Raw genomic sequence first — 12,765 nt, 5'->3', positions numbered from 1 at the left:
TTCTAAAAATAATGCAATCAAGTCAGCCATCACTCGCAACTCTATTGTCAAATCAGCCGACACTATAAATGTACTACACCTAAAAATGACACTCATAGTAAAGGCACGACAAACAGCCCAGTAGGAACTGACAGGGAGAGCTAGTGACAGTTTTTTTTTTTTTAAGATTATTTTTTTGGGGGATTTTTCCTTTTAATGATGGGACAGTCGTAGCATGACAGGAAACGTGGGAGAGGAAGGGGGTATCACACACAGCAAAGGCTGCAGGCTAGAATCGAACTCGGGCTGTTGCAAAGCCTCAGCATGTGGGGCGCACGCTCCAGCAGGTGAGCTAAAGGCTGCCTCAGTGACAGATATGATAAAGTTAGCGGAAGGATACACTTGTGACTATATCTGGTTTTCAGGATAAGTTGTTACAGCAGGCCACCAACATCGTTAAACATTAATATTTGGTTGAGCTTAGGTTGTGATGTTGGGTGACCAACATGTAATGTAATTAATGTAAGAGCATCTCATGCCAACATCAGTTTGATGTAGAATACTGACAATAGATGATGACAACATTTTGTTGGTTTAATTTGTGTTAAGCAACCAATATCTGTCTTACAAACGTCTCATGCCAACGTCATCTTGATGTGGAATAATGACATTTAGTTATAAGGTATAGAGAACAAAACCCAAAATCATCAACATCCACACAATGTGAAATTCTAACTGTTAGACATTTAAAATATTAACTCAATTTTCATGCCAACCAAAATTTAACATCTGTCTAATGAAAGAGACCAGTGTCTTCCTGACATCATGCTGAAGTCCATTGCCAGTTGTAAAAAGGTATATAATGCTGGGCTGGGGAAAAAGGCCAGCCCTCTCAGGAGACTGGCCCACCAAGAAAATTCCCAAACTTTCCAATGCCAGTCTACCCCTGCTCCTAAAGAATTTCCTGCTTTGTCATCTATTTTACTCTAAATGGGACCATAAAATGATATCGCATGGCATTGAAGAAGACTTGAAACTACAGATTGAGTCCATGAACTCATTAGAAAAATGTGTGTTGAGGTAATAAATCAAGTGAAAAATAGGGTCATTTTCTTAGACTTCTATACAATCTGGCTTCTTTTGTAACCTGTGGATTTCTCCCTGCTGGCCATTGAGAGAATGCAGGTTATACAGTCTAAGGTCAAAACCAAAACTTGCTTCAGAGACTTCGAATGGATGAATTAAGTCACAATATTGCAGGTAAAATGTAAAGGGAATACAGAGTGATAGAGGAAGCTGCTACATATTTTCAAAATGTTTCCCCGACTGCTGACAAGAAAGAAACACAACTCTTTCAAACCTTTTTTTATTCATGAAATTCCAAAGTAAATCTCCATGAGAAACGATGCAAAAGAAGCCAGACACGCTGCTGTTGCGTGACAGGAGCCCAGATAAGGCCAGATCTGTGACATGATAACTAAAGACTTGCATAGCTCAAGGATTTTCAGGACATTACGTATGGCTGCAGTAAAGTGGCCCTTCCTTGCCAGCAGGGTTTCCCTTCCTTTAACAAACCTATCTGGAATGTCAGACGACGGTGACAGAGGAACTATGTCTGCTCTAAAGGTGTGCACTGCTTTATCATTCAGGGCATCTCTACAGAAGCTGTACAAAATCAATCTTCCATTGTATTTGGGGGTGTTCTAGCTGTCCAGATATGAGAGTTGTGCTACGCCTTGGTATAAAAGGGCGTAATTAATTCTCTAACATAAAAACAAGTAAAGTTAAAAATGAATAAATAAATAAAACAAGCTGGCATGCAAAAGTAACTGCTTTGAATTGCTCATAGTGTGATATTTAAATGATAGTTAAAAGGCACCCATTGATCCCTCCAGAGCCTCATTCACCACACTGAGCCTGAAGAGAGCCTGTATTTTTCCACTCACTGGAGGTACAGGGTTGTGTTCACAAGCAGCAGTGAGATCCTGTGTGGAGTATTCAAGGAATGTCTGGCATCCTGTCTTCTACACCGGCTGCACTCGGGGTAGATGATGTCACACCCAAAGAACATACAGATGAGCAGACATTAATCCCATTAGGGCAATGCAGATGTGCAAACCTGCTAAAACAATTAAAATTTCTTGTAATATTTTGGCTAATTAAAGAAAAGGGGTGCAAATGGCCAAATAGTTTGGCTTGACTGCAGTTATGTTTTTGCATATCCATAAAATAAACCGCCATTATATGTTTTTATCAGAAAACTGACAACCATTATCAACTGTTATCACAACACTAACAATAAAGCCAAACCCAAGGCGGAAACCAGTTGAGCAGTGATCTTGTCCTATTCAGTGCAGTAAGTAATGCAGTAATACTAGCAGTAAAGACCTTGCTTTGGAGATTTGGGGCCCTGGGACAAAAGCAAGCATGGGACATCCTGAATGCATATCCTGACTCTTTTTAGTCCATGTGGATACAAAGACTGTCTTATAAGCGGCAGCAGATCCCATATGACTGAGAAATGATCACTTCTCATCATGCTAGAACATGGTGTATTCTTCAAATGAAAAGAAGCTGCCCAAAGCTTACAATCAATCAGATTCACCCAATTTTGATAGGAGCAGTTATGGAGCAGTATTGACTTCAATGAAAGGATGCTTTTTGATAAGCTGTTGAGCAAAATGTGTGTATTTTAAGATTATCTTCCCCTTACTGCAGTGATAATCAAACTCCAGCCTCATATGACATCTGTCCCACTTCTACAAACAACATGTGGGTGTTGTCAGGACTGCATGCTTCTCTTTAAATTTACATATCTATATATATTTCACATATTGTCGTACGTTGATACCATTTATATTTATATGGATTAAAGTGGTGGTGTTTTGCAATCAAACTTGCTTAATGACACATGTTCTTGTGTGTGGAACAGTATTTTTCTGTTGATATTCAATTCTTACCTTTGTTAGCCATTATCAAGCAACAACCACCTAAAGACTACTGAGTTTTGAATTTGTTAAGTTAAAGTGTATTACTTAAGTCTATGTGTCCTCACAAGATGGCTACCATCTTTGTTTGGGGGAAGTGGGGTATGCATTCTGTGGTTTACACAGTGTAAAGTCTGACCTTTGGTTTTTCATCCTTTCTGGTTAATTTCACAGCCTTGAGTGACATTTTGAGAAAGAGTATTGAGGCCAACATGGCGTTTGACTATTGCCTTTGAACCATGGCCACACAAGAGCCACACAGACAAGTGGGACTCGTTGTCTAGTTTTATACGATACCACTGTCTTGACACCAACTTAAAAAAACAGTTAAGTACCTTCAACTGGCCAAACCTGGGCCTAGAATGACTACCAGATACAAGGCAATACACATAGGTGCAGAGTAACATCATTATATCGTTATTATATAAATAATTAAGATGAGATTTATTTATTGTTCTCACCTTTTATTATATGGGTAGAGCCAGGCTCGCCATCAAGAAAGGTCAAAGGGGTAAAGATGACCCCGACCTAAGGCCAAAGGGGACTGTGCAGTGGTCCCACTGGTGCTGTTGGAGTGGGTGTGGATGAGGGGCTGAGTTTTAAAAAATTTGTCCCCCAGTCCATTATTCCTCCATTATTCCTTTTTTCCTAAAGGAGTAATGGACTGGGGGACAAACATGAGTGACTCCCAGGACAGATTTTGGACATGCCTTACTGTCATACCACTAAACTAATGGTGGCATGAAACAAAACTGAAGACTTGGATTTTTAGTCTAGTAAGTTGCACAACCAGTCACCCTGCAGCTCTTCAGCAAGTTGGTGTGTTGATATCATGCGTCTTTTCCAAGCAGTTCTTTGTTGTACTACAGCAACAACAGCCTGGAAAGGGAGTCTTAAAATAAGCCAAATCATTTATTAACCTGTATGTTTTATATTCTTTGTTTACATGTTAATTGCTGTATTGACCTGTGCGAAATACACAAAAGAAAAGTATACATTGTTATGAAATATAATTCTGTGTGACTCTAAGCACTGAACCGAGTATGTACTGCTGAATTGAGTGACTCTGTAGTCAGAGGTGGATGCAGGGTACCACAGTTTTGACATCACTTGGATGAAAGGATCACGTGTGTTGAACACACATTCATAAGAGCATTGTACATGTGGATGGATCTCCAGAGAGGATCCTAAATACTGAGAAGTGTCTTCTTCCAAGCTCATTGAGTGTGAGCGCCATCTTATGGTACTTCTTGTGTGTTGCAATTAAAAATACAGAATCTGTCATGGGAATTAATAGACAGTACAGTCTGCATATTAAACAGTTTCCTTTACAGGCCTTCAGGCTGGTTCACACAGAAGTGCAGTTTGATTACACAATCAATTTTTCATATTGACTCTATCACCACATGGGATCATAGAGCTGAGGCGGTCCAATTCTCAAAGTCTCTGGTGACAGTCAAGAGGTTGTGAAATGATCGGCATGGGCATAAAAAAAATCATTAGCCTTTTGACAAACACAGACAAGTGAGTTTTCATGCCCTGTAGGAGAGGATGTTAGATTAACCTGACCTTGTGCTCCCTCTGCTAATAGTGTGTTTTTCTATCAGCTATTCCAATTTAAATGAGTCAGACAAATACCCAGAATCCAATAGATGAAAACTGCTGAGCTGTGCTGGATAAACTGAGACAGGCTGGACTGCTATTGGTCAAATTTGAGTGATTCTGATTCAAACTGTTGACTTTTGACCTGTGTTGTTAATGAGTAACAGTGCTGCTGTAGGGGCCATGTGAGAATATGCAACAACGCAAGAAATCTATATTCACTGATCATTAACTTGATTTTAACTGCAACAGTGATAAGTTTTAAATAAGAGATAAGTTAGCGACAGTTTGGCTTTAAGCAGATGAATTTGTAGTGTTGTAGTTTGTAGTGCAATAGACATTTTTTCACTGAGTACATTGTGATGAGTTAGAGCAAAAACAGATTAAATTAATAAAATTGATAATGGCTGTATTCCATGTAGTCATATCAGTTGGAAGGTCTTGCTGTTTGAATTCACACCCATGCACACAATTATTCTATATAAAGGCAGAGTACATGAGGCTATATATAAAACAAGACAGGACGTTTTATTTTGTAGTTTAGTTTCAGGCAGCGCTGAATGTGCAATAGAAACAAATAAAAGTAAAATGCCACACCAAATATCAGTGCTTCCCAGCTCGCGCTCACCCCTCGAGGACAGGAATATTACCATGCACGCCCACTTCACCTTTTTTAGGAACTGTGGTGTGGGCTGTGACAAAAGCCACCAGTCTTCTCTGCTAATGCTATGAATATATTTAACGGTCGGCGGTGTAGATTAACCGCACGCACACACCCACGCACGCACGCACGCACGACGTACACACGATTTCCCCACGTGCCAACCGTGCCAACGTCCTTCCCCTCTCCGGTTGGATTTTATTGGACAGAATAAAGAGATAACAAAAGCCACGTGCTCATGTTTACACTTCTTCAAATTTCGGGCGGGATGTGGTCTTGGTACGAATATAACAGTTTCCTGACTCACACTGCGAGAGACCACCAACTAGAGGAGACCAGACTGCCAGAGTCAACCTTATTCTAGTAAACGTTATTAAGTTTACTCATTTCTTCATTACACAGAGAAGTTGTTGAATGGGAAACAAGATGGGAAACAACCAGTCGTCAAACATGTGCATTCCCTTTGGTTTGTGCGATTTGCCTCTTTCAAACAAAGAAAAGAAACTGAACTTCAGCACCGAGGGTAAGCCAGACTCTTCACTTATTTCACCCTTTTTGTTTTCTTTGTAACCTAACTATCTAATGTTTAACCAAAGGCTGTTAGACATTATTTGAAAATATTAGAGAAATAGGCTAGTCCAGGGGTGCATTTGGTGATTGTTGGAATAGCTACAGTAGCTATCAGAAGGATTCTGAAACATTACTGCCAAATCTCATTTATTACATAAAAAGAAAAAAAACCCACCAAAATTATTATTCATGACTGTGGTTACTCTGACCTAAAATATAATAATAAAAAAATACATTATCATAACAATGTCCTGAACTAGCTTTATTTTAATGCTCCCACTTGTTAGAAAAAAAAATGCAATACAAAGATTTGATTTCATTTCTGATATGTCACACATCTTAGCGCAGCTACAATAGGTAACCTACAGTTTAAGACCCATTTTTATTGCTCAAATATCTGATCCTGAGCCAGTGTCTGAGCTGTCTTACCACATCTCATATTAATTAAACTTTATTTGTTGGTTTAGACAGACAGGAAATGCCTGTCGCTCAGTCACTGCTATATTGAGCCCTGTGTGGCTGACAAAAGTTCACAGAGGCCTCCGGTGATGTCATAGCTTTCCCAGACTCCCACTGGGTGATGGGAAAAAAGGCAAAATGATTGTGAGAATAGAAAAGGATGTCACTGGAGAAGAAGCAATATGATCCATGGGAAAAGAAAACTAACTATTTCAGTATGTTTTTAAAACTTGGGAAGGTCCCTTACTATCTGTTTCCTGCTTTTTGCTCTATTTATTTTCAGCCTCTGATAATCAGCGTCCTTGACTGTTTTCAAATTTAATTTGTGCTATTTCATTTCTGAAATTATAAATCACCAATTTAGGTGATTATGAGACAAAAGGCCACTATGGGCACAAATTTGTGTTGTTGTTTTGCACCTCCTTGCCATAACTAGTGGTTAGTTTTTTGTGGTAATTTTGGGTGTGGTATTTTGTTTCACCTTGAAATTTGTTTTGTGTGTTTTTGGGGTCATTTGTGTATTTCTTTGGTATTTTTTGTCGTTTTATAGGCATTTCGCATTTCTTTGTGGTCATTTTGAGTCTCTTTCTTTCATTGTGTATCTCTACAAAAAGATACAAATCCACCACAAAGAGACACAAAATGTCTCAAAAGAAATACAAAACAACCACAAGGAGACAGAAAATGACCACAAAGAGACAAAACAAATCACAAAAAGATGCATAATGGCTACAAAACGTTTTCGCTGTCTGGCCTTACATGTATGCAGCCATTCTTCATCTATACCAATATGCCTCACTAGGTGGCGCCACTATATTATGCTGATGTCCCACAGTGAGGGAGGGCCACTGGAGGACTCAGTACTTGATTAGCTGTCTTTGGCAAGAAAAGGGATGAGTTCATTGTATTATTAAAGCCAAACTCTGCTCCATCTTTCATCGTGTTGTTCCTCTGTATTAGATCACTGCACAAAACGGTAAACATTGTTTCTATTCAGACATCCATTGTGCAGACGTTAACTCACATTGTGTGGGGCAACAGTGCCATGAGACATGTTTACGCTGTGGTTCAGTGGAGGTGGTCGCTTATGCCTTGTTGCCTCCAGGAGCAGGTGTGGTTGTGTAATGTGCATTTAGGTCAGTTTCTATACTTGCAGCAGGGCCTTTGAAGTATTAGTATTAGTGCTTATTGTATATACTAGAGCACTCATCCCTTCAACATGTCAGCAGATACCATCTGATAGAATGAGTGTTTGTAAGAAGCATGAGTGGAGAGAAGAGTTGAGCAGAGTGTAAAATTACAGGTCAAACTGTATCTATGGGGATCAATCATCATCGCTGCTTCATCTGCTGTTTTTCGATTACATCTATGCTGCATGCTGTGTAAAGTATCTATAATCAACATCTGTATGTCTAGAAAGTAAAATAAAAATGTGACCTGTGTGTGTGTATGTGTGTGTGTGTGTGTGTGTGTGTGTGTGTGTGTGTGTGTGTGTGTGTGTGTGTGTGTGTGTGTGTGTGTATGGCCCCGGCCATTTCTCTCACATGTGATGAAGCTCTTGGGTGGCATAAGGGGAGGCAGTTAAACATTCAGCACCGTTTTAATAATTCAAGACTGCTTGACTGCGTGCATGTGTGCGTGTAAGTGTGTGAGAGTGTGTTTTTGTGGGTCCGTGAAAGAGAGAGACAAAAGAGAAAGAAAATGAGACCTCATTTTATCAGTTATTCACTGGACATGTATCATCTATTAGGCTGTCTGTAAGAGCCAAAAGCAGTTGGCATATAATTTATTAAATTATACGAATAGGTCAAAGCAGCTGATCATTTTTTTTCTTATTGAGGCTGGGGTTTATTCTGAATATTGAGCAATTTCATCCTTTGTTATGTGGAGATTCTAATTATTGTAATTTTTGTAATTGAAGATTATTTTGGGGGCTTTTTGCCTTTAATTTAATAGGACAGCTGAAACGTGAAAGGGGGAGAGAGGGGATGACATGCAGCACAGGGCCAAGGTTGCTATTTAATAAACAACAACAGAATCAAACCCGCAGCCGCTGCGGCGAGGACATGGCCTCTGTACATGGGCGCCTGCTTTACCAACTGAACTACTGCGCTCCCCCTAATAATAATAATAATAATAATAATAATAATAATAATAATAATAACAATAATAATAATAATAATTATTATTATTATTAGAATTATAACAACTACAATAATAATAATAATAATAATAATAATAATTATTATTATTATTATTATTATTATTATTATTATTATTATTATTATTATTATAACTAATTATAATAATAATAATAATAATTATTATTATTATTATTGTTGTTGTTGTTGTTGTTGTTGTTGTTGTTGTTATTTAGGGGTCAAAAGATTATCAGTCTGGCCGATTATTGGAGGAGAAATTTGGCATTTTGGTGATGATCTGTATCTGCGTTTTATTTTAATGATCGCCGATAAAATTAATTAAAAAGTGCAAAGAAAGTGTCGGCATGGTAGGAACTTTTACTTTGCAAAACATTATTTTTATCCATTCATTTTTTATTTAAAATTTCACTCAACTTTATTAAAAAAGTTGCTGGGAACTTTATGATGTATATGATGTTGAATGTATCACTTTTGACACACACAATCACATTTTCTCAAGGCATTTAAACAGAGTTTGGTGTTGGAGTTTGTTATATTCCAAATTCTAAATATTGACAGAAAGATTTTTATTTTGATTGTAAATGCATATTGGTTTTAAATATTGGTTATAGGTCACTACTAATAATCAGTATTGGTATCAGCCCTGAAAAACCATTATCATTCGACCGCTATTACTAACACTATTATTATTATGGTGACATCTAAATGACTTGTTATACCCACCCATAACCCAAAGACTTTCAGGTTACAATGATATAAAATTGTTGCCTATTATGACAGTTTCAGCCCTTCATTATTGTTGGTCCTAGTTTAGATATATATATATACCAAGCCAAGCTCTATATTCAGCTAGGCTTTCAATACAGTGCATGAAAATCACTCTCCATCTTCCTCTAACTGTGGAAAATAGCAGTTCAGAGTCAGTCATCTGATCCTTCCTGATCTGTTTGCAGCTTATAGGCTTCCAGCAGACTCCATATCTCCCTTATCACAATCTCAGCTTCCTCCTCTGATGTTCTAGTTCAATAATGTTTCCTCCCTGTTTTGCTCCCTGTCATGTCTCCCTACTTCCAAACAGGGGAGAGGGTTTGGACGTCCCTGAATATGTAAACCGGATGCTCCCTATAAAAACTTGGCCTAAGGTGTGGAAGCATCTGAAAATGCTATTATAGAGAGAAAGAACAATTCCTGATGAAGGCAGCTTGTAAATATCGTCCCCTTAACCCGTTAATGTGTGTTTCTGAAAGTAAGAGTCATAAAAAAGACATGGCCTCTATTCTGGAGCTCAGTCTTATCACTGATTCAAACTAGGGATTAAAAGATTACTGGTTTGGTGATAAACTGCAGTAAATTTCCCAACAGTCAGTATTGCTATTTCAGATTTAAACTGTCATTAAAATCATGTAAATTCAGGGTGAATACTGTCCAGTATCAGCCAAGATGCAGGCGCAGCATGCAGCCTGAGTTTGTTTTGCTGTTCCCATGTTTACAGAGTGGGCGTGCAGCAGGCAAACCCAGTGCTGCTACTGGTCCCTTGTCCCCATCTACACTTGCACAGACACTTGAGCAAGCATTCCAAAGACAGACTATCTGTAATCTTAATGCATTTTTGATATGGTTATAATATGTTTGCATAAGGTATTGGCTATGTTTCTATTATAATATTCATGCAAAAAAAATACATAATGCTGCTACTTTATTTTTGCTTTTCAAATATAAAAATATGTGAAATGATTTCAGTATTAGTATCAGCATATTTTAACAATACCACAATAATACTGATATCGGTTTTTGGCTACACAAAGTGTTAGGGGCTCCCTTGGCCTTCACCTGCAAAATGTCACCCAAATTAACACATGCCAACCAAGAACAGACTTTAAATGACCACAAAGAGACACAAAAGACCACAAAGAGATGTAAAGGAACTGCAAAGATAAATTAAACCACTACACAGAGACATTAAACTACTACAAACAGATGCAAAACAACTGTAAGAAGACAGGAAATGACTAAAAAGTGGTGCAAAATTACCTTTACCAGACACAAATTACCTCAGAAAGAAACAAAACAACCACAAAACAACATAAACAACCTCTAAGAGATTCATAATGATTACAAAGTGACACAAAATGACCAAAAAAGACACAATATTACCTTAAGAAAACACATAAAATCACCAAAAAGAGACACAAAATTGCCTCAAAGAGACACAAAACAACCTCAAGGAGATGCAAAATGACCACACACAGACACAAAACCACAAAAAGATCCAGAATGTACAAAGACGTGCGAAAATACAACAAAGTTTGTGTGTCCTGTGCCGATATATAGGAACTGTGTCTAGATTGTTTTCACTCTCTCTGAATGTAAATATTGGTGCGTTTCCACCAGCAGGTTGGTTTAGTTCAGTTCAGTTCAGTATGCATTTTGGGGTTTTTTTGCATTTCCATTCTGAATGTTTTTGATGGTACTTTTGGAATGTGGACTGACATATAATCTATATTCTACTATTATCATGATGTGACATTTTCATCACAAATTTAAATTTGCAAACAGAAGATGAAGCTGTAGGCTGTTGGAGCTGATGATGGACATGTAGCATTTTTGCCTCTGTATTGCTTCTTGTTGTTAATAATCCTCTGGGATATTAGATACACTTTAGGAAAGGAAGTTCTCATATTTACAAGTTCCCAAAATAGCGCCGTCACCCAGCACTCTCAGTATATCAGTGTCCTGCCCGAAGCTGGGGCCCCGCAAAAGTTTCCCACACGTGTCACAGGCCAATGTCATGACAAGAGAGCAAGGGAGAGAGGAAGAGGGCCAGGGAATGGGAAGGAGGCGAGATTAGCTTTAAGGAGAGGGAAAGAAAATAACGAGTAAGATAAATATAAGCTCATGTTAGAAGGAGACTGGGGTCAGGACAAAGGGCGTGGATGGTGGTTGACTTCATGGCAGCAGAGGGACGTGGAGAGCAGGAAAAGGGGCACAGATGGGCGGAAGCAGTCAGCACTGTAAAAGTGTTAAAGGTGAACAGAGTGTCTGTGAAATTGACCCTGATGTTTCCCCCCCTTCATATCAAACGCAGGGTTATGTAAGCGGGTGTTTATGGCCCCCACAGCTTTGTCTTTCATCTGACTGATGATGAATTTCTGAGGTGTAATCCCTACCTGTTGCTGGGCCTAGTTGTTTACCTGTTAGAACATATTAGCTGCATACTGTACATTGTAACATCTCAAATGTGTCCTGGACATGAGATCAACTTACAGAGTTCTCATTGGTTCATTGCGCCGCCATGACAGTTGTCTTTGATGTCTGGTATGCAGTCCGTCTAAGGAGTGGGTCTCCAGATAGCGGATAGTGTCCAATCCAACACATTGCTACATTCTGCCCGCACAGGAATTATCAGTTAAATTTGATGTCACTTATGTGTCAAACCACTGGTCTCAGGCTTTAGATTAGGGATACAGCCACATACATGTTTCTAGGATTTTAGGACATTTCTTGGATTTTAGGACATTTGAGTGCGCAGGTCAAAAACTTTCAAAGCAGCATTCTGAGTAAGTTACTATTAAATGAAACATTGTGTGCAATAGTCCACCTTCCACCTTACTGTCTCCCTGTCACTTGTGACTGTTGTGGTCCTATAATGCTTTGAGGTGGTGCTTTGCATGCCAGGTCTGGTCAAGTTTGGGTGGTTGTTCAACACATGCTTTTGCAGGTTGGGTGATGTGTATTGGCTCTTTTAACATTCATATCAGCTATTGTTATGAGCCTGTCAGCTGACAAGATTAAAGGGTTACCACAGCATAGATGGTGTGTGTGTGCACATATGTATGTTTCGTGTGTGTAAGAGAGAATAATTAATGACTGCTTCGCTTGTGATTTTCCTGGGAATGTTACCACAGATACCCAGTTCAAATATTGCAATTGCATTCGCTTTCATCAGTGGGCAATAGGCTCAGTCACCATTGTGTTACATCATTCAGCAATAAATAGTGACTTAAAGGGATAGTTCGAAGTTTTTGAAATGGGGCTGTATGACATACTCATGTATAGTCATTGTATAATATATGGCGGTCGGCTCAGTCCTGGTTTGCAAAAACAGAGGTTGATATTTTGCCACTTTAAAAAAGACCTACCTAAAAAAATCACTGTCACTCCAAGTGAACACTATATTTAGAGTATTTTCATTGTTTCACATTGCCATCACACAGCCTTTTCCTTTGGCACTACATTTCTAATCCGCCAAAAGTCAGCTGTTTGGGTCAGAAGGTGCTGTTAGCAGCTCTTATGCATTCCAATTGAAATAAAAACTTCCCATTGAATAACACCTTCAATACAGCAT

The 12,765-nt window shown here is 38.7% G+C and overlaps 1 protein-coding gene across 1 annotated transcript in view; it reads left to right on the top strand.

Annotated features, from left to right (window-relative positions):
• The first annotated feature begins 5,397 nt into the window (after positions 1–5,397).
• Positions 5,398–12,765, top strand: part of neurl1b (neuralized E3 ubiquitin protein ligase 1B) — a 31,679-nt gene continuing 24,311 nt past the window's right edge. The window contains exon 1 of the mRNA XM_042493968.2: positions 5,398–5,752. Coding sequence (XP_042349902.2) covers positions 5,644–5,752 — 109 coding nt within the window. The 5' untranslated portion in view covers positions 5,398–5,643. The remainder of the gene's footprint in view (positions 5,753–12,765) is intronic.

Source organism: Plectropomus leopardus, chromosome 8 (assembly GCF_026936395.1).
Source record: "Plectropomus leopardus strain MGB_pleo_1.0 chromosome 8, ASM2693639v1, whole genome shotgun sequence".
Classification (NCBI taxonomy): Eukaryota; Metazoa; Chordata; class Actinopteri; order Perciformes; family Serranidae; genus Plectropomus; species Plectropomus leopardus.
The sequence above is the reverse complement of the archived record's forward strand: the minus strand, read 5'-3'. Positions and strand labels throughout refer to the sequence as shown.